At 36.9% G+C, this 27,647-nt stretch overlaps 2 protein-coding genes across 2 annotated transcripts; one reads left to right on the plus strand and one right to left on the minus strand.

The window, feature by feature from the left end:
- The first annotated feature begins 280 nt into the window (after positions 1-280).
- Positions 281-19,968, plus strand: taf4b (TAF4B RNA polymerase II, TATA box binding protein (TBP)-associated factor). The gene is made up of 15 exons (XM_019126175.2): positions 281-1,242; positions 1,381-1,520; positions 2,490-2,825; positions 3,020-3,133; positions 4,445-4,567; positions 4,648-4,737; positions 4,953-5,123; positions 5,995-6,118; positions 8,797-8,905; positions 9,083-9,252; positions 11,547-11,677; positions 15,667-15,792; positions 15,885-15,941; positions 16,510-16,626; positions 19,617-19,968. The coding sequence occupies exons 1-15, from the start codon at positions 633-635 to the stop codon at positions 19,746-19,748; spliced, it is 2,550 nt and encodes an 849-aa protein (XP_018981720.1). The 5' UTR covers positions 281-632; the 3' UTR covers positions 19,749-19,968.
- A 3,852-nt stretch (positions 19,969-23,820) lies between these two features.
- Positions 23,821-27,303, minus strand: LOC109044821 (proteasome subunit alpha type-7-like). The gene is made up of 7 exons (XM_042746569.1): positions 27,099-27,303; positions 26,214-26,340; positions 25,809-25,933; positions 24,757-24,879; positions 24,551-24,670; positions 24,382-24,444; positions 23,821-24,266 (listed from the first exon to the last, which is right to left on the minus strand). Exons 1-7 carry the CDS (start codon positions 27,198-27,200, stop codon positions 24,171-24,173), a joined length of 756 nt encoding a protein of 251 aa, XP_042602503.1. The 5' UTR covers positions 27,201-27,303; the 3' UTR covers positions 23,821-24,170.
- Between the last annotated feature and the right edge of the window lie 344 nt (positions 27,304-27,647).

Below are 27,647 nucleotides of genomic sequence, written 5' to 3' on the forward strand. Positions count from 1 at the left end.
TTAACTTGTATTAATAAATGAATGCAAAGGTGACAGGGGCTCGGGGATTTAACAGCTTAGACAAGCTAGATGTCCTTTTGATAATGATGTTTCATTCCTGAATTAACTCCCAGGCGCTCATTGATTAAAACCAAATGGCATTCAAGTTAGCATTTTATTGGTTGGATCTATTGAACCAATAAGCCCTTGATTGAACAAGTCAAGTAAAATTTTTGAATCTAAACGAGATCCGGAAAGGCACTGAACGACGCAACTCATTCATAAACGCTTGTTTCCCGTCATGAACGGCTAGGTACTTTTAGTAAATCGGTTGAGTGATTCACTGACACACACACACACACACACACACACACACTCGCTTGTCGCCAGCTGCTGCATATAGGAAGAGTCGACGAACGAACCGATGAATCATGAATAGTTTTGATGAATTCAAATGATTCGAATCCTTCGAATGAATCAAAAACTCCACCTCCAACTGTTAAAATGGCGAAAGTTGTATATTCGTCACGTCGCCTGCGTATTTGTACACATACATTTGATTATTCGACCATATAGATGGAAAAACGTTTCAGGTTTATTCTCTCTACCAAATTATTCAATCTGTTCAATACATCGTCAAAGAAGACTAAATAATGTCGGAAACATCGGGTTTGGATAAATTAGACAATGATCAGTCTCGCGCGCCAACAGAAAACGAAGAAAACAACAACATCGCGCAAAAAAGCAACATTGACGTGTCTCTGGAAATTTCACAAACCACATTTGAGAAGAAAAAAGAGGCGTCAGACTCTAATGCTAACACCTCTGAAAACAGCAAACCAGATTTAGCTTCTCCTAATGGGGAAGGAGAGCAGCCAAAACCAAAGACAGAGACTGATTCATCAAACACTGCTAGTCAGCGGCCTGTAACAGTTCTGAGCTCAGCCTCATCTGAAGCTGCTCCAAAGGTCACAGCAGGCCCTGCACAGATCAGATCCACCACACCAGTGGTTATAGGGGCCAGGGTGGTGACGACTAATGTTCAGGGACCAGGGGCCACCAGTTTGGCACTGGCTCCTCAGCCTGGAAGGGCCTCTGTTAGCTCCGTGGCCATAAGCCAGCCCAGGGTCACCACACTGACCACAGCCAAAGGTGCAGTCGTGACATTGCCAAGGATTTCCACCCCATCACAAAGTGTACCACTGACACGCACCCCTCAGACTGTGCCACTGCAGCTGCCTGCCAACTTCCAGGTCCCCCAAGGTGAGTTAACGTGTGGATTCAGGATCCACTGTTTCATTTCTTGGTCTGTTAGTGTATTCTAACTGTAATACTTTACTTAAGCATCAAGCCTAGTTATCAGACTTGGCGATGTCTTACTCTCTCTCCCCTGCCTCTGAGGAATGGTGTTAATCCGCAGTGACAGCGGGCAGTTGATGTTGGTATCTCAGCAGGCTCTGGCCCAGGCTCAGGCTCAGGGAATGCTGCCAAAACCAGCCAGTGCCAGTGCCTCTGCTATAGTTAGACCCCCATCCTCACAGGTGTGTTATTTCGGTCGCTTATTTTTAATACTGGGAATAGAAACAAAGATCCAGTGAGATAAACACATGATATTCAGACTGTGGTCTTTGAGCCCCCAGTCTCACCAGAGGGACAGAATTGGGTCAGTGGACAATTTTCTTGTTTTATGCATATGCAGTTTTCAGATTATTATTTTTTTTTAATCTTTTTTTTTTCTTCTTCAGATTTTACGTATTAGGCTATATGATTATGTTTGGTCATGAAAAGCGTCATACTAATACATAATATAAAATTGTATATATTCATTCATATTTTAAATATTAGCATTTGTCTGAAAATATATATATTTTTAATATTAGTAATAATAATTAATAATAATAATTAATAACTAATAATTTTAGTAGAATTATATATTAATTATGGAATATATTTTAATTGTGTAAAAAATACATATTTAATGCAAAATAAAAAAAATTAAGATAACATTTAAATTTATTATGGTTTCTTACACAGTATAAAAATAAAAAATAAAAAAATGTCACAATGTGTGTGATATAAAATTAGAAATGTGAGTAGAAAAGTCAGAATTGTGAGATATAAACTTGCAACTGCAAGAAAAAGGCCAGAATTGTGAGAGAAATAGCAGTTACCTTTTACATTTTTCCATGTGTAGCAAAACAATTTACAAACAATTAGAAGTCAGAATTGTGAGAGAAATAACCATATATTTTTTTTTATAAATCTTGTGGGTAAAATAGGCTAATTATGAAAAGTGGTAATTATGTTGGAAAAATCTAGTCTTTAATACTTACTATTTGTTTGCATATAAAAACATGAAGCAGCCTCCTCTCACAAAGGAAGTTATCCATATTTGGCAGTTACTGACATTACCAAAAGCTTGGAAAGCCATCCTATAAGATATCTTACAAGCCTTTGATTTATAATGGAAACGCACCACTTTATTTCATATATCTTTTTGTTTTTTACAGGCAACTGTAACCACTACACCAATCATCAGAGTTTCTTTCCCACCTTCCAGTGCATCAGCTACTACCAATATTAAACTTAACCCCACTACAGGGACTGCTGTTCAGAAACCACCCACCGCTACAGGGACTGCTATTTTCACACCATCATGTACAACAGGAGCTACCATCATTAAACCAGCCGGTGTTATAGGGACAGCCATCAGGAAGCCCAGCTCTACCGTGGGGCCTGTTATCAAAGCCAGTCAAATGACTCCAAACAGCAGCACACCGGGGACCTTTAACCAGAGGACTAATTCTGTCACTGCAACTACCATAATTAATACCTCTGCTGTAAAGGTATTACTCACTTTGGCTGCATCAATTATTGATCCAAACAACAAAACAAAAATAATGATTCATACTCTGACTTCAGGGTAAGATGTTGACTGAAATGCATTGTTAGCTTTCCCTCGGTGATTTAAATAGAAATGTAGGTCATTCAGTGTTGCATTCATCTACCTAATCATGTCTGTGCTTCATTTCCTCTGCAGTCTGTGGGCAAAGGTGCTCTCTCCACCCAGGGTAATGCCCCACGTACAGTGTCTCCTAATGTACCAGCCAGATCCAGCACAAACACATCATCAACCCCAGTCACTGTTACAGCTGTAAGGATACACAAATATTAATCCTGGAAAGCCTGATATATGATACAATATAATAAAAAAAATATATATATATTTTTTTTAAATCTTTATAATATATATATTAGGGCTGTCAAATGATTAATCACGATTAATCACATCCAAAATAAAAGTTTTGTTTACATAATATATGTGTGTATACTGTGTATATTTATTATGTATATATAAATACACACACATGCATGTATATATTTAAGAAGAATATGTTATGTTTATATATTAAATATATTTATATATAATATACAAAATATAAGAATATAAATATATAAATGTATATACATGTAAATATTTTCTAAATATATAATTTATGTGTGTGTATTTATATATACATAATAAATATACCCTGTACACATACATAAACTTTTATTTTGGATGTGATTAATCGTGATTAATCATTTGACAGCCCTAATATATATATGTATATGTATATGTATATGTATGTATATGTATATATATGATGTGGTACATCAGGCTTTTATGGTTTATATAGTATGATATAAAAGAATATGGAGCTTTCTGAGTTTTATGTACACAAAAAGTATGCTGAAATTTTGATTGCTTGTAATGTAAATTTGTGATATTTTTATAACGATGTAGCATATTTCTTGCAGAAAAAGCTTATAAATAAGTTTTCACTCTATATCTCCCTTTGATATTAGATATTTAAATGCTCTGTTTTGTAATCAAAAGCTCTGTAGTTTAAAGCATGGGGCAGAACATATAGTGCAATGCAATACTATGGTGATTGAGAGAAGAATAAATAAAGATTCCTCAAAAGCCTGACGTAACATATTTGATATGCACATAACAAAAAGGTATGGATAATCAAATTAGTTGCTTCAGTCCAGTCAGTGTTCATCTTAAAATGTTACTAACAATACAAGGTATTCCTCTTTTTACTTTATGAAAAGTAGGGTTAAAATTTGGCCAATATGGAAAAGCAGATAATTATCTAATTATTTTCTTGTTATGTCTGATAAATGGCAGATATTAAAATGTTGTACTTTTTTTGGTCTAAATAATCTAAAATAAAACACTAAAAACTTTATTCAGTTGTTTTAAAAGTGAATTAAGGCACCACAACTTTATAATGTACAGTATTAAAAATGAATTTGCTAAAAGTTGTGTTTTCAAAAATTAACTGAGGTTAGGAGATCTAAAAGTACATTTTGATATTTAAAATTAAATATCCAATATTAGCTGTTATCAATATTTTTTAATATTTTCACTATGTGCATCACAAAACTGATCATGTTTAATTTTCTTTGTCATCAGGAGACCTTGGAGAATGTGAAGAAGTGTAAAAACTTTCTGGTCACTCTTATGAAGCTAGCATCGAGCGGCACTCGCTCGGCCAACATGGCTCAGAACGTCAAAGCTCTTGTCAAAGCCCTGCTGGTATGATGTCACTTGCTGTTTTAAAATCAATATTTTAGAATACGTTATGTTTTTTAAAGGGGTTTTGTTTTGTTCTCTAGGATGGGAAACTAGAGGCAGAGGAGTTTACTGAAAAACTCTATATGGAGCTCAAATCATCCCCTCAGCCGTATCTAGTGCCTTTCCTGAAGGTGAATGCAGTTGAAACTCGTTTAGATATTACCAGCAACTTCAGCAAAGTCATATGGGTATATATGAGGGTACTGACCTCATTTCTGACCTGATTTTAAGACGAAATCTATTATCAGACCTTCATAGCTCATGTATGAATGAGACGCGACCTCTTTGGTATGAGCTAAATTAAAGAGACATACAACCAGAGATGCTGATGTATTAATTCTTTCAGAGGAGCCTGCCAGCTGTCCGTCAGCTCACCCCAAACTCACAGCTCTTCATTCAGCAGTGCGACCAACTCAAGCCCTCAGATTCAGCACCAACCAAGGCTGCAAACCAGAAGTCCACTGCGTCCGTCAGCTCCTCCCTCAAGCTCAACCAGCCAACCAGAGCGGCTCAGTTGGTAAACCCCGGCCCATTTTTAGTCCCGGCAATGTAATTCATCATGATGATTTCAGGGGTTTGCCTATATGAAACAACGGAAGAGTAATTTGATAATAAGGAAAACAAATGATCATTCAGTGGTGGTGTTTTCACCATGGAAACAACTCTGGATGTGCATTGTTTTAATGTTAATCTGCAGGTATGATTTCTCTATCAATAGTTAGAATACCATATGGTGTCTGGAATTCAGGTGTGTGTGTTTGGGGATCCTGAATACACTGGTTTGATGTTTTATGTAATAGTAGACTGTCTGTCTGTGTGTTTGTGTGAGAGTGAAACACTCTAATTTCACACTGCCTCCTTCCCAGCGCACTGGTTCATTTTTATGACAGCCTCTCTTCACTTTGTCTTCATTTCCTGGTTAACTCCCCACCGCCCACGGTGTACAGGCTAATTCACTTAAAACCACCAGTATCCCACAAGCCCAAGCAGAGCCAAATTAGTTTTACACTAGAGACAAAGATGCATGAGTCTTTCCCCATTTCTTACCAGGAATGTCATGTTATCATATTCAAATAATGTCATGATTTGTTTTTCTGTAATCTAATATCACCATTTTATTGGACGTCTTGATGGATTTCCACAGAAATACAGAAGCTCATTTCCCATATACCTGAATAGACTTTAGAGGTTTTGATTACTTCAGAATCAGAAAGTTCTCTGAGGGTTTGCGGAAAGTGCTCCTGTCTAAAATGGTTTCTACAATGTCCTCGAGGTGGACTAAACCCAGCATACCTTCTTTGAATATTTTCATATACATAATTCTTGCATCTTTGCTGTATTTATGTAGAAATGCTGTCTTCGTATTGATTTTGTTTTTATCTTGTCAGGTGATCCAGCAACCTAAAGGAGTAATCGTCAAACAGTCTTTAACATCGGCTCAGACGGGTTTACCTGCACAGAACCAAACTCAACCCAAACAGATACTCATTCAAAGCAATGCTCACCCAGCAGGTATAAGCTATAGTTTCACCATTCAAAAGTTTGAAGTCAGTACAATGTTTTTGTGTTTATTTGATCAAAAATGCAGTTAAAACAGTTCCAGGTCCCGTTTGAAGTTCCATTAGCGTCTGGCAACTGAATATACTGGAGATTAGTTTTTTTTTTTTTTTCTTGAAACGCTCCCAACCAAGCAACTGCAGTTGATTGGATCATCTTAATTATTGCCCTGATGGTGGAAATGGGAATTTTTTAATACTTTAGCTATTTTCTCACAGCCACTTTCTATTTTGTAAAGTTCAACAATCTTGTGTAGCTCATCCGTACTCTATTCTTCAGTTTTACTCTTTGTGATGGATAATTAAGGGAGTTTGGCCTTTGTGTAACCTCATATTCATACTCCTGTTAAAAAGGAAGTAATAGTTGGTCATTTACATATACAATATGGGAATGGGAATATAGTTTATACAGATTTTATTCATAAAAAATGTCTAGGGGTGCTAATAATTGACCAACATGTATTGGAGGAAAACCATTTATTTCATAATGTAATCCCCTCATGTTAATGTTAAAATTGAACAATATTATTATTGAGCATTAATATATATTTTTTTTTATTTAATTTAATTAATTCCTAAATATTTCTTGTTGGTCCCAGCAAGCTTTTTTGGCACTAGGTTTTTGCTGGTAGATCTCATTGAGTTTGCCATTTGAAAAGTATATGCCCACACAAAAAGGTTTGGGCACCCCTGCTCTGCATAATACAGTGAGTTTCTAATACAGTTATACAATTAGGTTTTAATGAAGCAACTCAGCATTCTTCAGTTCTAAAGTGACATTTAGGAATTAGTAACAGAGGCTTGGGCTCAGCTGTTAAACTGTCAAACTGAGATTTGAACCTGTAGCGGAAGGAAATAGTTCCATACAAAAGAGGGTTTTTAAAGACACTCCATTGTTGTCTCTTTTTTTACACACCTGTGCTGTCAAACTGTTGTATAAACACAATATCACACTGATATACAGCCATATCGCACTGTTACTCATGTGATATTGCTCATATAAGTGTGATATTGCTCATATACAGCGGGTAAAATAAGTATTCACATCAAGTTTCACCATTTTTCTCAGTAAATATATTTCTGAAGGTGCTGTTAACATGAAATTTTCACCAGATGTCGGTAACAATCCAAGTAATCCATACATATGAAGAAAACAAAACAAATAAGTTAAGAAATTAAGTTCTGTGTAATAAAGTAGAAAGACACAGAAAAAGTATTGAACATCCTTACTGAAATGTATTCATTACTTCGTACAAAAGCCTTTGTTGTTAACGACAGCTTCAAGATGCCTCCTGTATGGAGAAACTAGTCGAATGCATTGCTCAGGTGTGATTTTGGCTCATTCTTCCACACAAATAGTCTTCAAATCTTGAAGCTTCTGTGGGCTCTTCCATAGATTTTCTATTGGATTCAAGTCAGGTGATTGGCTGGCCATTCTTACAGCTTTACTTTCTTTCTCTGAAACCAACTGAGAGTTTCCTTGGCTGTGTGTTTGGGATCATTGTCTCCCTGGAATGTCCACCCTTGTTTCATCATCATCATCCTGATAGATGGCAGCAGATTTTTATCAGGAATGTCTCGGTACATTTTTCCTTCAATTATATGAATTTTGCTGGTGCCACACCATGATGTTTTTGGGGTGATATGTGCAGTGCCATTTGATCTCCAAACATGGTGTATATTATGGCATCCAAAGAGTAGAATTTTTGCCTCATCTGATCAGACTATATTCTCCCAGTATTTCACAGGCTTGTCTAAATGTTGTGCAGCAAACTTTAAATGAGCTTCAACATGCTTTTTCTTCAGCAATGGAGTCTTGTATGGTGAGATACAGACCACAGCGGTTGAGTGCATTACTTATTATTTTCTTTGAAACAATTGTCATGCTTTTTCCAGATCTTTCTGAAGATCTCCACAAGTGGTCCTTGGCTTTTAGAAAACTCTTCAGATAATCACCGCTCTGTCAGAAATCTTGCGAGGAGCACCTGGTCGTGGCCGGATTATGATGAAATTATGTTCTTTCCACTTCCAGATTATGGCCCCAACAGTGCTCACTGGAACATTCAGAAGTGTAGAAATCCTTCTGTAACCAATGCCAGTATGTTTTGCAACAATAAGGTTGTGAAGGTCTTGAGAGAGCTCTTTGCTTTTACCCATCATGAAATGTTTCTTGTGTGACACATTGGTCATGAGACAGCTTTTTATAGGCCATAACATCTAACAAAAACATCCAATAACAATTTCCTTTGCTTTCCATGCCTTTTTGGACCTTCCTTTCTTCATGTGTTCAATTCTTGTTCCCTGTGTCATTCTACATTATTACACAGAACTTCATTTCTGAATTTATTTGTTTTATTTTCTTTGTATGTATGGATTACTTGGGTTATTGCCGATATCTGGTGAAAATTTCATGTCAACAGCACCTTCAGAAATATATTTACTGAGAAAAATGGTGGTGTTCAATACTTATTTTACCCGCTGTATATGTGGGTTACGTGAACATCATTTTAATCAAAGCTCAATATACTGAAAGACTAGGTGAGCTTTTATCACTTTTGTGCTCCTTTCACCTCCAAGTGTCCCAATTCATTTCAGGCTGATAAAAATATCTGTATTTTTATTCTGTCCCCACAGGTGCTGTTGTGCGGCAGTCCATCCTTCAGGCATCTAAAACACACTTTTCCCAGCCACTCCTTCCAGCGCAGGCACACGGCTTCAAGGACAGCACCTCGGGCTCTTTCCGGTAATAGCTCTGACTTGTGGCTATTCGTTGCTTATAGTATGAATGTTAACAGAAAGCAGTCAATGTCGCTATAGATTAAGATTTCTACATGAGCTAAACCATTAGCAAATTCATTTCAAGACAATTTAAAAAAGTGAAATCCTGTCCTTTCATTTTCTTGATGGACTTTTTTTTTAGAGATGACGATGACATTAATGATGTGGCTTCCATGGCCGGCGTGAACCTGAGTGAGGAGAATGCTCGTATTTTGGCCTCTGGCTCCGAGCTTGTGGGATCAGTGATCCGCTCCTGTCAAGAGGAGCCCTTTTTATTCCCATCAGCCCTTCAGTCACGAGTGCTGGAGATCGGTAACTTCACCCAACCCATTTAATTACTTTCTAAGATTTTATATAATGTGTGTTTTTCACAAAAAAAGAGAAAGTGACGTGACATACAGCCAAGTATGGTGACCCATACTCAGAATTCGTGCTCTGCATTTAACCCATCCAAGTATACACACACAGCAGTGAACACACACACACACTTTGAACACAAAACACAACCAGACCCAACCCACTAACCACTAGGCCACAACTTACCACACACAGCAGTGAACACACACACAAGGACCCCTCAGTCGTGTATTGCCGGCCCGAGACTCAAACCCACAACCTTATGGTTAGGAGTCAAACTCTCTCTCTCTCTCTCTTTCTCTCTCTCTAATTATCTAATCAACCAATCACATGGCAGTTGCTTCAATGCATTTAGGGGTGTGGTCCTGGTCAAGACAATCTCCTGAACTCCAAACTGAATGTCAGAATGGGAAAGAAAGGTGATTTAAGCAATTTTGAGCGTGGCATGGTTGTTGGCTCTAGACGGGCCGGTCTGAGTATTTCACAATCTGCTCAGTTACTGGGATTTTCACGTACAACCATTTACAACCATTTCTAGGGTTTACAAAGAATGGTGTGAAAAGGGAAAAACATCCAGTATGCGGCAGTCCTGTGGGCGAGAATGCCTTGTTGATGCTAGGGGTCAGAGGAGAATGGGCCGACTGATTCAAGCTGATAGAAGAGCAACTTTGACTGAAATAACCACTCGTTACAACCGAGGTATGCAGCAAAGAATTTGTGAAGCCACAACACGCACAACCTTGAGGCGGATGGGCTACAACAGCAGAACACCCCACCGGGTACCACTCATCTCCACTACAAACAGGGAAAAGAGGCTACAATTTGCACGAGCTCACCAAAATTGGACAGTTGAAGACTGGAAAAATGTTGCCTGGTCTGATGAGTCTCGATTTCTGTTGAGACATTCAGATGGTAGAGTCAGAATTTGGCGTAAACAGAATGACACGTGAACATGGATCCATCATGCCTTGTTACCACTGTGCAGGCTGGTGGTGGTGGTGTAATGGTGTGGGGGATGTTTTACTGACCTCAGCTATAGCATTAACGGTGTATATCAGTGTATCTTTACTCAAAGTGATATTGCATTTTCCTCCATCTCTGATTGTCAAAGTCTGTTCACCTCCCTCAGCTCTGCCTCTACAGCATGCATCCTGTCTGTGTTTTTTTGGGCATATGTTGCGCTGAGTTGTGACACACGAGTGCAGTCTCTGTCTTTGATCAGTGGTATCTCTGACGAGCCTGTTCTGCTTAATCAGTATGCTAATGACTGCCGAGCCGCGCAAAGTTGCCAGAGTGGCAGGAATCCACTCTGCTGCACGGATCAAAAAAGCGTCGGAACAAGGGAGAGAAAGGACGACAGAGGCGGAGAGAGGGAGATAGCCAGGAGGTAGGGGGAGTCGTGCGGAGGAGGAGGAGACGAAAAGAGAGAATGTGGAAATGAAAGAGACAGGCTTGTCCTCGCAGGAACTCGGTCCGCATCAGCAGAAAGGGCAAAAATGAGATGGAATTGGAGTGTTTGCAGATGTCTGTCTACTCGGCAAGCGTAACAGACCAACAGGAACAAAGCATGTCTGACATTATGGAAATGTGAATACAATATAAACAGCGGAGGAAAACAACAAAATCGCTGGATTCCAGCTCAGTGAAGACATTTGCCTCTAATTTTACGCAATCTCCATTTCTGTCAGGCAGTAAATAGGTCTGTACAAATGCTGAATTAGAGTTGGATTCATGTGATTCTTGAAGAACTGTCTGTGATTATCAGGCCCACACACAATCTGTTCCCGCAGAACTTGAATGTGCAATTCACAAAGTTGTACCTATTTCCCGCATCTGACACATTAATGCATTAAAGCTAATTTGATTATGCGTTCAGCTACAAATAAGAGTGAATTATCTCAACTCTATTTAACATTTTACCACAGCACATTTTCCCCCTTTAAAAATTGCAACACTGTCTGGGAATTTACTTTGAAATTGAAATTGGGTTCTGTTGACATTTCTTGTAGTGAATGAGGTATGAATGTTTTAAATACAGTCCTGAAATGTATAAATGACTTCAGTTGGGTGTGTGAAAATTCTTTATTATTTCTCTGAAATTCTGGATTGATCCACAAGTTACAAATTAGCTTTTTAAATTGATTATTTATTAATCTTGTCATTGATAACATTCAGATGAAATCCGACAGTAGAGTGAGTGCTTCTCCCATGCTAGGACATCTACTAAACGTGTGATTGTGTGTGCATAGGTGGATCTTTGAGTATCACAGAGGTCTGTCCTGATGTTCTTGAACTGCTCTCTCTGGCGACACAAAAGAGGCTTCGGGACCTGCTGGAGAAGATAACCATTGTTGCACAACATCGACAGATTTCTTATAAGGTATCCTTGCCTGTAAAGCAAAGTAGACAAAACAATTGAGAAAATATATACAGAATTTCTTAGTAAATCTTGTTTCTTACAATGTTGACCCTCTTAATATAGTTGTTTCAACTACTGTGTACTTTTAAATTATTCATTTGATGCATTGCATTATTGTGTACATTTTTACATCGTACCTTTCACATCTGCAATTACATTGTTGACTCTACCTCACACCGTCAACCTAATCATACTACTTAACCTGTTCCTAACATTAACCGTTTCCCACCTCTTTAGCAGCAAACGTGTTCTGTAACTCAACATTAACACAATTGGTACACTGTACCTAAAATCACATTTTGACGTGTACATTTGTAGTTAAAGAAAGTTCAGAGAAGATACCAGAATTGATCCTTATCATGCAGCATTTATCAGTGCAATCTGATATCATATCAATATTTCGAGAACAGCTAGAGAGTTGTTAGATACTTTTCATTTAAGACATCACCTAGGATGCATAATCAGGGTATCTTCCTTAATATTAAATTTAATATTAAAAACAGAAAAATAAGAAAAAGGTTCCAAAAAATTCTGAAAAAACAAGAATTCTCCTTTATTTTTCATTTTTACGTTCAGGGCTAGAAAATGAATAAATTGTTTGAATATTTGATCTCTACATGTGGGCGGGAATGAAACACCCCTTTCTGCTGATTGGTCAACCAAACATTAAACCATGCCGTCATCAGTCGTTCCCCCCAGTTCTGCGCAGCATAATAACAGTCCTCCGCTGCTACAGTTTTATTGTAACTATATTTCATACTTTTCTCATCAGACAACCAGACTAATGAATGGCTCACGGATAGCCCATACAGGGGCAGAGCCTAGACAGGGCTTAGCCTACTTCTGTGTAGGCATAAATTCAGCAACCTGCGCGAGAAATTTTCATTTATTTCATAGCTTAATTATTATTTTACTTCCCATCTGCACCCACAGCTACCCTCTAATCTACATCTTTGGCACATCGCCTGTTTTATTGAGCTGACATATCAAAGTGTGTCAAAGCTGCGCGACCGCTGATCAAATAGAGTGCGCGCAACACACTGGACAGCATTCTGCACTGTAGTGGAGCGCAGATTATCAATTTAAGTGTAAAACCTACGCAGCAGTCACAGCTTTTGTTTTAAGCAATATGCTGAGTTTATTTCATTTATTGAGTATTAAATGATGTCTCAAAAAATGGTGTTTTTTAATTTTCTCTGCCAAACAAGGCAAAGACACAGAACTTTGCCTTGTTCATTAACACAATGAGTTGCCGCCACCTACTGGCGATAATAGGCTACTTTCATTCTCCAAGTGTCCTTTCATGTTGTCATTCATTTATATATTTTTGCATTCGAAATGTTGTTTAAAACATTCATCACATAACATTATGCAATTGTAATTGGTGTGTAAATGCATTTACTGCCTTCTGGGGAACATTAACATAAATACATTGAAAATCAACTTCAGATACAGCTTCTTTGCCACCTGTGCAAAGATGGTTTTGGTTGATACTGATTTATCTGGTAACAGCCTATGGTCACATTTTCTAAGTAACTAAATTTAAGAATGTAACATTAAAGATCACATACATATTTATTACGAAAAAAAAATATATGTAAAATTAAAAATAATATGTAATTGTATATAATCGTAAAGAGAAATACCCCTGAAAATCAGTTGCCTCTTATAGCAATTAAATGCTTAAATAATCTTATCACTCGTAATTGAGAGAGCATTATATAGAGAGAGAGAGAGAATAATAATAGTTGTGACCATAAACTACACTGATGCACAATAATGTCATATCTTTGCATATCTACAGTACAGACCAAAAGTTTGGAAACATTGCTATTTTTAATGTTTTTGAAAGAAGTTTCTTCTGCTCATCAAGCCTGCATTTATTTGATCAAAAATAAAGAAAAAAATATCATTTATTTCTGTGATGCAAAGCTGAATTTTTAGGATCATTATCACATGATCCTTTAGAAATCATTCTAATATGATGATTAATTATCAAAGTTGGAAACAGTTCTGCTGCTTAATATTTTTTCATAACATGTGATACTGTTTTTAGGATACTTTGATGAATAAAAAGTAAAAAAAAAAAAAAAAAGAAGCTATGTTTTTAAAATATAAATATTTTGTAATAAAAATATACACTACTGGTCAGTAATTTGGGGTCAGTAATTTTTTTTTCTTTCTTTTTTTTTTTTTAAATAAAATCAATACTTTTATTCAGCAAGGATGTGTTAAATTGATAAAAAGTGATAGTAAAGAATATATATTATTAGAATTTTTTTATTATTATTTTGAATAAATGCAGTTCTTTTTAACCTTTTATTCATCAAATATATTAGACAGCAGAACTGTTTCCAACACTCATAATAAATCAGAATATTAGAATGATTTCTAAATGATCATGTGATAGACTGGATGTTACATGTGACACTGAAGGCTGGAGTAATGATGCTGAAAATTCAGCTTTGCATCACAGGAATAATTTTTTTTTTTTAAGTATTTTCAGATAGAAAACTATTATTTTTAAGTTGTAATAATATTTCACAATATTACTGTTTTTTCTCTGTATTTTTGATCAAATAAAATGCAGGCTTGATGAGCAGAAGAGACTTCTTTCAAAAACATTAAAAATAGTAATGTTTCCAAACTTTTGACCTGTACTGTATATCATTTCAGTTTTATCCCTTGTCCAAAACTCTGTGTATTGCTTAAAACAAAAGCTATGACTGCTGCGTAGGTTTTACACTTAAATTGATATTCTGTGCTCCACTACAGTGCAGAATGCTGTCCAGTGCATCACGCACACTCTATTTCTGGGTAGCTGTGGGTGCAGATGGGAAGTAAAATAATTATTAGGCTATGAAATAAACTAATATTTCTCACGCAGTTTGCCGAATTTATGCCTACACAGAAGTAGCATAAGCCCAATCAGCGGAAAGGGGCGTTTCGTTCCCGCCCACATGTAAAGCCATACATTCATTTTCTAGCCCTGAACGTAAAAACAAAAAATCAAGCAGAATTCTTGTTTTTTGTTTATTAAAAAAAGGAACCTTTTTCTTATTTTTCTGTTTAAATATTAAATTAAAAAACTAATGGACGAAACATACCCTGATACTGCATGGGCCAGAATAATAACATAGCCCTGTATCTTAAAAAAAAAAAAAAAAAGCCAAGTATCAACTTATTTGATGATGCTGCATATATATATATATATATATATATATATATATATATATATATATATATATATATATATAAACCTTTTTCAATAGAAACTTTCCATAATGTAGTTTTTTTCCCCCACAAAATAATAATATAAAATTAAGTATTTATTAATTTTAATGCACTTATCAAAATAACAAAAGCAGGCAAAATTTTCAAAAGTATATTCAAAATCTAACATTTAAATTTTCTATTAAAATGTCCTGTTTTATGGCTTTTTTTAAGGAATAATAAAAGACTTCTTCACCTTACAAATGGTTGTCGATAGAAAAGTGCTACGAAATGCACAAAGTGTGATGGGCTTGCTCCCCTATGATATAGTACACAAAGAACAGTATGTAAATTGATGACCTACTACCTTCCCTCCACTGAGATTCCAAAGTGCACATCAAATGGACACTTAACTATCCCATAAAGCCATGGGAGAGGATTTGTAAATGACATTGAAACGACACAACTGATACCTCAAGTCACATGACAATGTTGTACATCCAGATAAAATTCATATTACACAAATTCATATAGAACATACTTTTTAAAGGCTGCAAAGTATGTAATTTTAGATTCAGTTATTGTTTTAGGCAACTATTATTTTTCTGGGAATTACACTGCAATATGGATGTATAATGGATGTATATTGACTTGTATAAACCAATGTGTGCCACAGTCTCTAATCTGTGTCTTGTTTTACTGTAATGTATTCTGTGGTGTGTGTTTCCTGTGGTGAGGATGATTGGCGCTACAGTCAGACCAATGACACGCGCTCTCAGCTGAAGTTCCTGGAGCAACTGGAAAGACTGGAGAAGCAGAGGAGGGAGGAAGAGGAGCGAGAAGCCCTGCTCCGCATTGCCCGGGTAACTAGCAGACCCAACAAAAGAGGAGAAAAAAACACCTGGAATCAGTCTCTGTTAAAATGTACTGTTTTTTCTCCTCTGTTTGCGTGTAGAGTCGCACAAACAGTGAAGACCCAGAGCAACAGCGTCTGAAACAGCGAGCCAAAGAGGTAGAAGGATTTCTGTGTGTTGGTGTTAATAAAAATACATACATCCCTCCTCCACAACCTGTTTTTCATTCCTTCTGCTCCCTTGTATAGCAATGAGGACGATCAATACTCTTCATAAAGTCCCATTTGTGCCCCACATAGACAAATCCACACACATACATACACATACCCTGGAGACAAGGCTCTCTAATTGGGGGCTCATTTTAATTGAGTCTAATATTGGGTCTGGAATTGAAGACTCCCTCTAAACAAATAACATGCAAAGTTTCTACCCCTATATATCATTCCATAATCTGTTTACAAGGTAACGCTCATCTAGTCGTGTGTTAGAGAGCACGTAACAGGTTTGTGTGTTTCTGCACAGGCCTTTGACTTGGGTTCTTTGTCATAGTCTATTGGTAAAATCAATAGTGCTAAAATGAAAGATTCATCACCAATAACAGCTTTCCGGGTTTGTTTTTTTTTTTTTACGAACATTCCATGTGGATTTGGGTGAGCCAATGGAAATATTGATTTTATTTTTGAGTGTCTGTCAAACTCACATTTTCTCTTTTTTGTCCTTGTTTAGATGCAGCAGTTGGAGTTGGCACAGATGGAGCACCGAGATGCAAATTTGGCAGCGCTGGCAGCCCTGGGGCCACGTAAGAGGAAATCCTTGGAGGCTCCCGGCTCAGGGGCCAACCAGGTACCTGCACATGTCTATACAGTCACCTCTGTTCAGAGTTTTCATGTATACTGTCTTAATACTTTATTCTGTGCAGATGTGCAGGAAATGTTTACATGCGTGTTCAAAATCAGTCACATCTATAAACAGTCTGTGAAACAGAGCTTTTGGTCATTTTTATATTTCTGTCTGTATTTAGACAAGCTGTTTTGGTTTTTATTAAGTACATGTGTAAGTCTTCCTGTGTGGCTGTATGAAATTACGCATTTGCTCTTATGTCACTTAAATATTAGTAAACTCCTTAAGAAAGGGAATTGGTATATTGTGTTTGAGGCCACCACTAATGCTGAAAATTCAGCTTTGTCGTCACAGGAATAATTTACATTTTAATATATATTTCAACAGAAAATGGTTATTTAAAATTGTAGTTATATTTCACAATATTACTGTATTTTGATCAAATAAATGCAGCCTTGGTGAGCATAAGGGACTTTTTAAAAAACAGTTACCAACCCCAAATGTTTGATGATAATGTTATGTTTATGCCTAAAGAGGAAGGACTTAACTTTATCTGCACCAGGTGGTATTGTTAGTGATTTTCTAAAATATATGAGTAAAACAGGACAAGGAAAGACTGAACAAAAGACCAGAGGATTTTATGTTAGTTTAGTTTAATTAGTTTTTACATTTGTGAAATCTTTTTCCTTTAGGCAGTGAGGAATGCTAATAAGTGAAAAGATGGTTTTAAGTTTTTGTGTGCTTAAATTACACAGGCCTTTTAGAAAAAGCACCTCTGCCTAGGGAAGTTCAGTGTTTGCCTCGTTTTGAGGTTTCATCTTTAGTAGAATAAGCATCTCTATAAAGAGCCAGTGCAGTTAGCAGGAAAAGAACGGATGTTAAAAGATGCCAACCTTGTGTTTCCAAAGTTAAATGATCTGCAGCACCATTTATTTGTTCATCTCTATGTATGCCTAAACCTTTCTCTTTATTATACTGTATTTCTTTTTCCAGAATTAAGGTGTTTATTCTGATTGATTGAATGATTTCTTAAAAGGATAATGAACTATTTTTAGCTCCCCTTGTGAAAAAGCACTTAATTATATTAAGCATGAGTAGTGTACTTCAAAGTGTATTTAAGGGTGCTTTCACACTAGCACTTTTGGTGCGCACCTAAGTGTAATTGACGCCAGAGTTCGATATGTTTGGATGATGTGAACGCTGTCTTCGGAACTCAGGTGCGCACTCATGAACCGTACCCGAGTCTGCTTGAAAAGGGTGGCCTGGGATACGGTTCAAGTGAACTCTGGTACAGTTCATTTCTGATGTGAACCCAATCCTTTCAAATCACAGAAGGGAACTGCTATTAATTATAGATTATTTGATAAAAAATGTGTTTGTGTGTGTTTCACTCACTTTCCTGACGAGCGTGACTGACGCACTGCAAGCAGAGAGCTCTACATCTCATTTCTATTTGCCTTTATTATTGTTTACAGCATTTACAGTACATTCATAAGACAGAGGTTATGTACTGAAGCTTTGAAAACAAAACCAATGGTTCAAACACATAAATATAAAAGTGAAGAGAGCAATGTTATGCATTTTACTGCCTTCTCCTGCACCGTCTTTACTAAGCATTGGGGTAAACAGCTGCTGGCTTGATGATGCAAATGAACTGCAGTTCTGACCAAAATAAAATAATATGAACGCAGTCCAGCGGGGGCAGGGGGAGGGGCAAGCAATCGAACTCGGGTTCGGACCAGGCAATCGAATCAAGTGTGAAAGCACCCTAAAAAAAACTGTAATTTCAACTGTACTGTACTGTCATATTAAATAAAAGGATACTTAAGTGTACGTAAATGAGTTTTACACACCTTCTAACAGAAGACACTTAATTACTCTTTTAAACAGTGCACTTTAGCATTTCAATGTAAGCTTTTTTTTAAATGTTGTTTTTTTTGACTAACATACTAAGGCACATGTAAATTACTTTATTATATTGTAATGATATTCGATACACATAGATATATATAAAGTTAACATTTTAAATTTGATTAATTTTTTTTAAATAACTTCTTCTAAATTCTACTAAATTGCAACTTCAATGCAAATGTGTAATATTTTTAAATACTGTTTAATAAAGTATAATGTTTTAATATAAATGAAATTATATTTTAATTTATTGTAAATGTTTGTCAGTGTATTTGACAGGATGCTTAAATCCTTTTTTCCAAGACAATAGTGGAATAATCATAATTAATTATGAAACAACATATGAAGATGTACTTAAAGTGATGTACTTCAGATGCTGGTCCCCATTAACTTGCATAGTTTTTTTTTTTTTCTCCCTGTACTATAGAAGTCAATGGGGACCAGCAACTGAAGGTGAATTATCCCTTTAAGTGGGTCAGAAAAGCACTCTAAAGATTTTAAAGTCCGCATGAAATCGAAGTCTTTAGGTGAACAATTAATCCATGCAAGTTAATCTTCTGAAAAAAATTGTTTGTTTTAGTAATCTTTAATCAAAATCTGATCATTTGCTTCCACTCCGTAATGGCACTCTTGCTCTGATGACGTCAGTTTGATGGCTTGGGCAGAATTTGCTTAACCACGCCCCTCCAACCATTAGTTTGCTGTGAGTAAAAGATGAGAAGAGGAGCGCAAAAATAAAACCCCACCCCCTACTCAATATTCTGTTTCAGGTGTAAATACGTCACCGTACTGAAATAAAGTTGGTAGCAACTTCCGGTTCACACAGACTTTACCTTTTATTAATTAAATTTAATTTAAACTATAATACATTTTCATTTATTTGCAACTAACGTAAGTACAAGTGTACTAAAGTAATATCAGTGTAAGTATAATAAAGTGTACTTCTTTTTCACTATGATTTTGTGATGATATCAAGCAGGTGCTTTGTTTTATCATGAATTATTTCTAAACTGATTTCATATGAGAAAAACCATTCAGGTCCATGTGGCTCCATAAATTCTTCTTTCTGTCTGTCTGCTCAGTTGTTAGGTTCATGTGGGCAGTTTGCTACTCGAGCACCGATTCGAGTCACTTTGAGAGATCTGACCTTCTGCATGGAGCAAGACCCCACATTCAGACACACTCTCATGCTGTATAGAGCATTTCTAGGCTAGATAACCACACAAACACACAACTTCTGAGGTATGTGCAGTGTTTGGGAAAAGTTCTTTAGATTACATAATACTTTACCATTGTTCAAAATGAAATTGTTTTTGTTATATTTCTGTGTTCCTATCCTTGTTTTGATGACTGAATAAACTGTTTATATATATTGACTAGTAAGTAAGCACAAAGGAATAAATTAAACACTATTAGCAGCAACACTGTGTGTGGATCTTGTATATTTGAACTGCACAGTTGTGTATGTTGTCCAAATTCTCAATATTTAATTTTTTTCTCCTTACAAATGACCTTTTTCTCCTGATACAATCATGCTGAACTTTTGCTGCACTAGTTGTTTGGGGATTGCACAGAGGTCTGTGTATAAGCTCCGGGGCAGTGGATGCCCTGAACAAAACACGCATATTCAGCCTTAGGCATCCAAATCCACCAATCACAGCGAGACACTGCCCGAGAGAACAGTACTGACCAATCAAAGCAGGATTTTTCTTCAGAGCCCAAATCAGCCAAAATCATTTTGAGACTGACCAACCAATCAGATCATGACACAAGAACTAGAGCGGGCCAGTAGAAAGTACAAACAGCCAGAGGGTCCGAAGCTGTAAGAAACGGGACAATAGATAGCCTCAAGAACTCTTGTGCAACAAGATCAAGATAACAAGGGCCAAAATCAACAGTTCAGGGGCATGATGTCTCTCATGATTAGCTGCTGACCGATCATCACTCTTAAATGATTAAAACCGAGGTTAAATGAAGGGTAACCAACAATGTCATAATTCTAGGGTTTTACCTCTGTTCATTACCATCGCCACTCTTCCTCAACTGTCATGCATGCCTTTGCATTTGTAAGGTGAATGGAAGTATTCAAAAAGAGCCGCTTTTAATGTATGCCTCGCCTCAGCCTCAGAAACTTAAATACTCTGTGTGCATGCCTGAGGTACAGGATTCTGAAATATTCCATTACCTCTGAATAATCATGAATGAGAAGCTGCGAGCTAAATATTGATATGCCTGCAGCATTCACAGTCCCCTCAGAGAGTGCAAGCGCATGCTCTTCAGAGGTACACAGCCTCACATGCCAATACAGGCTTAGCAAAGTAAGTGAATGTAGCAAAGAGAGATTTTTAAGCACAGAATGTGCCTTAAAATGTATACATTACATGAAACACTTTTTATGAAAGACTTTTTTGATTCATCTCATTGACTTAAATCTGTTTACCAAAAAGATTTACACAGATTTGTTGTTCAGTTTACATCGTCACACCTGTAGGTGATTACAAGTGATTTTCTTTTTGAGTGTTAGAATGAGTCACTAGCACATTGCTGCTAAAGTTGCATACACGTTACACACCGACATCAAACCGTTGAAATCTATTGTGCGTAAAGTCACAATTCAGTTAAAGGGGTGGTTCACCCAAAAATCTAAATACTGTCAATTACATGCCCTCATGTTGTACCAAACCCATAAGTCCTTTGTTCATCTTCAGAAACCAAATTAAGATATTTTTGATGAAATCCGAGAGCTTTCTGATCCTCCATAGACAGCAATGTAACTGACAGGCCCAGATCGTTAAAGTAGTCCATGTGACATCAGTGGTTCAACCATAATGTTATGAAGCTACGAGAATTTGTGTGTGCAAAGGAAATAAAAATAAAGACTGTATAAAACAATTGATTCTCTTCTGGGTCGAAAGTATCATGACGTGGTAGTACCCTTGCTGTCTATGGAGAGTCAGGAAGCTCTCAGATTTCATCAAAAATATCTTAGTTTGTGTTGTGAAGATGAACGAGGTTTGGAGAGTGAGTAATTAATTATAGAACTTTAATTCTTGGGTGAACTATTGCTGAAACTTTTACCTCGAAGTTGGTTATTTATTTGTAAATATGACTTTTGTTGGCCAGTTATGTGCTCGGAATCTAATTATATTTCCGACTCAGTTTGGCGCAATCCTATAATCAGTTGTTTGTAGTAAAATCGTGCGACACTTCTGTCTTTCGAGACACATGCACAGTGTTAAAAGCCAATCGTAGTCCGTTTAACGTGCTGGATGAAGAAAAAAAAATAGTTTCTATTCTGAAATGCGCATCTGATGAACTTTATCCTGTGAGGCCACAGGAGAGGACGTGTGAATGGCGGGAAACAGACATCAACTACGCAAGTACCGGTGAAGGATAACTAGATTTATAACGATAACGACCAATGGCTCATGACGTTCTGTTTATTATAAGCACGTGCTGCTGTGATGCCGTCTGCTGCTTTAAATACTTGAGCTCATTAAAGTCAGATTCTGATTCTGCTTAATATTTGTCGTTAATCAGATGAAGAAAAAAAAGTACATTCTGAAAGTAATTCCAACAATATAATTTCTCCGTGTCGTTATTGTTATGGTTGACCTGCCCTATTATTAGAAGGAATTAGAAAGATTAATAAAACTTTATGATTATGATTTCCGCCCTTGGTGTGTGTGGCCCTTAACTCACATGACATTAAGGGTGTACTAGTCTGGGCTGCATTCATACTATCCACCTTATTTTTAAGGTGGCCTTGTTTCAGTCGCTATTTGTTATCAATCTATTATTATTTCAAAAACAAAACTTAGCATTCATTCACCTACCTATGATAATGAATAAAAAAAAAAAAAATACACATTCAAAAGAGCTAAAACAATACCTATACCTATACTGATAGTACTTGATTTCAAATACAAAAAATATTATATAAAAAAAAACGATTGGTGCATTTTCAGTCGTACTAAAATATTTGGGAGACTTTTTCTAAATACATGTTTAGACTGAAATCGAACTTTTAAAGTGCATGTAAACAGCGTGACTCAGACTGAGGTTCTCCAGTCAGGGATGTTTGACATGGACCTTTCACGGTCCTGCATGCTGACTAATGCAAAAACACTTCGTGCTCGCTGGACTCATTGAACAGGCAGTGAAATTGTTCCAGACTGCAGCTCTTCAGTTCAATTAATTATTGATTGGATCATCATCTGCATGCGCTGCTAACTGCCTCAGATCAAAGGCACACCGAGTATGTGTGCGTTCTAGGTTTCCGTTCCTCTGACAGCACGTCAAATGGAGGAAGACAGAGGTAATGTACCCGTCATTATTATGCATGAGTGCGCTCGTGAAAACAAAGATGTTTTCAATGTTATCTGAGGCCTAGTCTCCATTCATACACTTGGGCACACAGTCATTTTCCATCCCAAACCACCCTTTCCAAAACTCCTCTCAGGCAGAACAGCTGAACATCGTAAACAACATTTGAACCCGTTGAGTTACTAAAGCCCCCTTCGGACGGGACTGCTTCCCCCTGAGGAGCTTAGCTGAGGTAAAAGTGGTGTCAGACTTAAACGGACATGTTATTGTCACACAATAACATTAAAAAAAACTCCTTTTGGCCGATACAGTTTAAATGTAATCACGGCAGATATTACGTCCGTGATTCTGCTCATGTATTTTCACATTTCAGTGATTCTTAAATACTGGGAACGTTTATGCATCACGAGTTGTTTTGGATAGATCTATTCAGCATGTTTAGATGTTTATGTTGGGATGCATCTCCTGCTCCCGCTGTCAAAAGAAAATATAACGTTGACAAAATATGTATTGCATATTACCTTTAAACGTTAAAAACTGTTATAAAATGCATAAGTTATCACTATTACGATTATGACTGTATGCACAGAGCATGTCAAGACATTAAGCAAAGAATGGCGGGCAAAAACCACTTTGGCCAGCTTTCGTGAGACGAGTGAAAGGCAGATTCCCTCCTTCAGCATCTCTAAAAGAACTGGTAGATGTTTTATAGACAACATTCAACAGGACACTATTCAAAAATTGTATGAATTTATGGTAAGGTTGGAGGTTTTATTAAAGGCAAACGCTGCTAAAACGCCTTAATTATGTGTGCTTGTGTATATATACCATGTAACAAGTACATGAAATTGCATACATCCCATTATAATATTGTAAATCATAATAACTTACTACTACCTGTTCCAATCAAAGGAGTGCTTAGGTTTTCATCACATCAATATAAAGACATCAGTCCATTGGTACAAACCAAAAGTGTTTAATAGGAAACATCAGTCAGAGCACATTCCCCCAGAATTCTCAGCAGTGGTAAATAGAGTGTGAAAACTGACCTGGACCTACAAGTGCATGCTTGACAAATGACTTGCTTGGTAACCCCCGAAACCTGAACATGCTTTTATTACTTTGATTTTTAAAAATATTTCCTGGAAGAAAAACATTCACAGGTACTGTTGGTTCAGCAGAAGACTGAGAGACTGTGCTCTTAATGGATGAGAGGCAGGAGAGGAGGAAGGTACAGTGTGGGCCTGAACCAAGTGCATCTGCCCGTACAAACAAAACTAAGAGAGGAGCTACACAATCATGTGAGTGATTTATGAAGATTTCTTCTGCTTCTTCTTCTCTGCCTCCTCCTCTTTCTCCTTTTCTATTTCGGCAACCAGCGTCTCGATTTCTTTGGACTCCAGAATCTGTAAAAGAAGAGAGATGAAAGGAATGTCCCAACATTCGCAGGATGACAAGAATGTTGCGTCAAGATAACTGTAAATAGATGAATATTCAAAAATCATAAATCAAATGTTTTACCTTTAGGGGCTGGTTTCTTCGGATCACAGCCAGCTCGATGTTCTTGCCCCCGGACTGCACAACCTGTGTATCACAGATCATATACAATTGCAAACATGTTAAATCCTGTCAACCTTATGATAAGAGAGTCTGTTTTGAATGCATGCGACAATGGTAGCATGGTGTTGACCTCTAGTAAGGCTTTGATGGCCAGTTTGATGGCATCCTTATCACTCGCGATGGATTCGTCTGTGTAGTTTTTCTCCAAAAACTCCCTCACTGTCTTTGCACTGCGTCCGATAGCATTTGCCTGATGACACAGGTGAGAAGAGGGTCAATATAGTCACAAAATAAGTAACGCCTGAATGTTACAGAAACAAACGGCTCTCACTTTACCTTCCACGCGTGGTATGTTCCAGAGGGGTCCGTCTGATATAGACGTGGAGTCCCATCATAGTCGAAACCAACGATCAGGGCTGAGATACCAAAGGGACGGCGTCCGTTGCTTTGAGTGTAGCGCTATTGCATGAGCAGAACACAATGAATACACAGAGCCAAATATATCTAGAAGAATGAGTTACCTTAACGGAGTAAACTACTGCAAAGGTAAATTCTGTAAATGTATGATTTTCCCTAGGGTTGCACCCTTAATCAAAATTAAATAAAAATAGTGCTATGACAATTCCGTCATCGAATCACAAAGGCTGCGATTTAAATAATTAAATGATCATGATCTGGTGTTTTGAGTGTCTCAGTTCACACAAACTCATCTCTACATGTGCTCGGATTTTGAGTTGCTTATAATTTGCATCTTTCTAAACTTAGACCAGATGTTGTCAGCAAAAGAGAAACTTCAAGAGTTTCCTGACAAAATAAAGCTTGATGGTTTAACATTTAAAAATGTATTAATAACCATAATTAATTGTTATTTTACAGCTGTACTGTATATTTTTTTAAATAGTTTTTCCATTCCAATTATTCTTCTAAAATACATTTTCAATTTACAGTAAAATATTTTAATAGTAAAATTTCTGATTTTGTTTAATATTTTATACAGCAATAAAAATGAAATATAACAACAATAATATATATTATTATTACTACATAGTCAATGTATTGAGTTATTACAAATTTTGGGCCAAAATGTGCAGTCCTACAAGCAAAAACACAGAACAAAAACATTTTCAAATCGCTATCACATTTTTATAAGAAGAAAAAAAAATGCTGTTCAAAACCCATATGACTTTCCTTTTCTGCAGAACACAATGATATTTTGAAGAACACTGGGGTCCAAACACTGACTTTCACCATTGTCATCATTTTTCAATCTATTTTTGTGCTCCACAGAACACATTTAGCCATACAGGTCTGGAACCACATGGGGTTGAGTACAGTTGAGTGACCACCTCCTATAACGGCCTGTTTGTGAACTGAGTGAGGGATGTCACCTGTTTGAGTGTGGCGATGTAGCGGGTGATGTACTCCACAGTAACGGGGTCCTCCACTGTCAGTCTGTGGCTCTGGCACTCTACTCTAGCTCTGTTTATGACAATCCTGGCATCTGCAGTCAGACCTGGACAAACACAAACACATTAACAAGTAAACACATGCTCAGATCACCCCTATGCATTGGACTTTAAACTACACCTATTCTGTCAAGTCAATGTTTTTAATCAAGTTTTAATCAATTATCTAGTGGCCCCAGCTAAGAGTTAAAACACGAAAAGTAATAGACACCACAACTTTCAGGGATCTTCTTCCATGAATGAAAGGGAATGGCGACTGATAAACATTATAATGACAGAATGACATTGATTATAAGCACAGCACAGATGTAGAAGAATGAATCTTACCTGCAAAGGCCATGCACACGTGCTCATCTAGAGCACAGATCTTCCTGACTGTCCTCTCCTCCTGAAGCTTTGCCACAGACTTCTTCTCAACACCCAGGACAACAATATCCTTCCCCCTGATGCCAACCTTGAATAAATAAAAAAGTTAGTTTAAAACCCGGATTTTTAGTATGTGAGTACTTTTAACGTTTTCAGAAAAGAAAACAATTGAGTGCGAAAACAACTTTTCTATTCCGTATAGTTCATCCTAGATTATGGACACATCGCCCTCTACCGGATTCTTTTGTCCATCACACACACAGCCTTAAGACTGAAACTACATCAATCATATCGTTACAGTTGAAGCCCAATTAAACATGATATCACAAATAAACAACTTAAATGACATTTAATTATTTAGGTGTCTTTTAACAGTCGTGGCGTTTAAAACCAACTCAGTAAAGTTACATGAAGTTCACCTGGACATGCAATTTCATTGATTAGCTAACCGGTAAAATGATTAAACCCCATGTTCTTCCATTCATTTCTTTTTAATAAAAGTCGCAGTGTATTGGTGCAGTATTTATCATTCATAACATGAATATGTGATCAAAACAAATCAAATCAAAGAATATATCTAGCTTAACATAAGGATAGTCCATGCTAATATTAGCCGCAACATGCAAGTCACGCTTAGCTGTAGCATATCAATGAAAATCGCTGCAAATAAAGCCATCGGCACAGCTGCTTCACAACAATCTTAATCAATCACAATATTTATTCCTGTATCCAGCGCTTGTTCGCTTTAATCATCTGTCAATCGGTCATGAATGTATATTTGTGTAGCCATTAGCCACCGCGCTAAAGCTGCAGCTCAAATGTAAGTTAACAAATAAACACACTCACAGCTGTGGAGCCCTTCTTTACTGCTTCCTGAGCATATTCCACCTGAAACAGGTGACCATCGGGAGAAAAAACCGTTATAGCTCTGTCATATCTAGCTGCCATTTCTGCACACTAGATACAAACGCACAAATTTGTGTGAAATAGTTGCCTGTGACTTTCGGTTCGCAGCACACGAGCTTTCGAATTTGATTTGCGCGTGCGCAGGAACCGCGCGCATTGAATGATGGGACTTGTAGTTCTCAATGCACTAAACTCAGGTGACTTTCTTTAACAGCATCCAGTTTTTATTTCCGTTTTGAATAATAAGTTTTTAATAAAATAATAAAAGTAACATATTTATTATTATTTATTAATTAATTCAAAAATCTGTTTTGTCTGTTGATATGTGTTTTGTGATCACAGACGACTTAAAATAGGCTAAATATATAAAGTAAAGTAGCCTACGATCTGCCACATAATTACAACACACAGGTAGGGCACTTAAATTTATTGTATCAATAACCGTAATTCCTAAAGTACCTTATTTATTTATTTATTTATTTGTTTGTT

This window comes from Cyprinus carpio, chromosome B20 (genome assembly GCF_018340385.1).
Source record: "Cyprinus carpio isolate SPL01 chromosome B20, ASM1834038v1, whole genome shotgun sequence".
Lineage (NCBI taxonomy): Eukaryota > Metazoa > Chordata > Actinopteri > Cypriniformes > Cyprinidae > Cyprinus > Cyprinus carpio.

Excerpts from the sequence above, each read along its gene's own strand:
- taf4b (XM_019126175.2), top strand. The coding sequence starts at position 633 with ATGTCGGAAACATCGGGTTTGGATAAATTAGACAATGATCAGTCTCGC. Across the intron at positions 1,243-1,380 it reads CAACTTCCAGGTCCCCCAAG|GAATGGTGTTAATCCGCAGT; the intron begins GTGAGTTAACGT and ends CCTGCCTCTGAG. Across the intron at positions 6,119-8,796 it reads AAGCAATGCTCACCCAGCAG|GTGCTGTTGTGCGGCAGTCC; the intron begins GTATAAGCTATA and ends CTGTCCCCACAG.
- LOC109044821 (XM_042746569.1), bottom strand. The coding sequence starts at position 27,200 with ATGGCAGCTAGATATGACAGAGCTATAACGGTTTTTTCTCCCGATGGT. Across the intron at positions 25,934-26,213 it reads CGTGTGCATGGCCTTTGCAG|GTCTGACTGCAGATGCCAGG; the intron begins GTAAGATTCATT and ends GTGTTTGTCCAG. Across the intron at positions 24,445-24,550 it reads CCATCAAAGCCTTACTAGAG|GTTGTGCAGTCCGGGGGCAA; the intron begins GTCAACACCATG and ends TGTGATACACAG.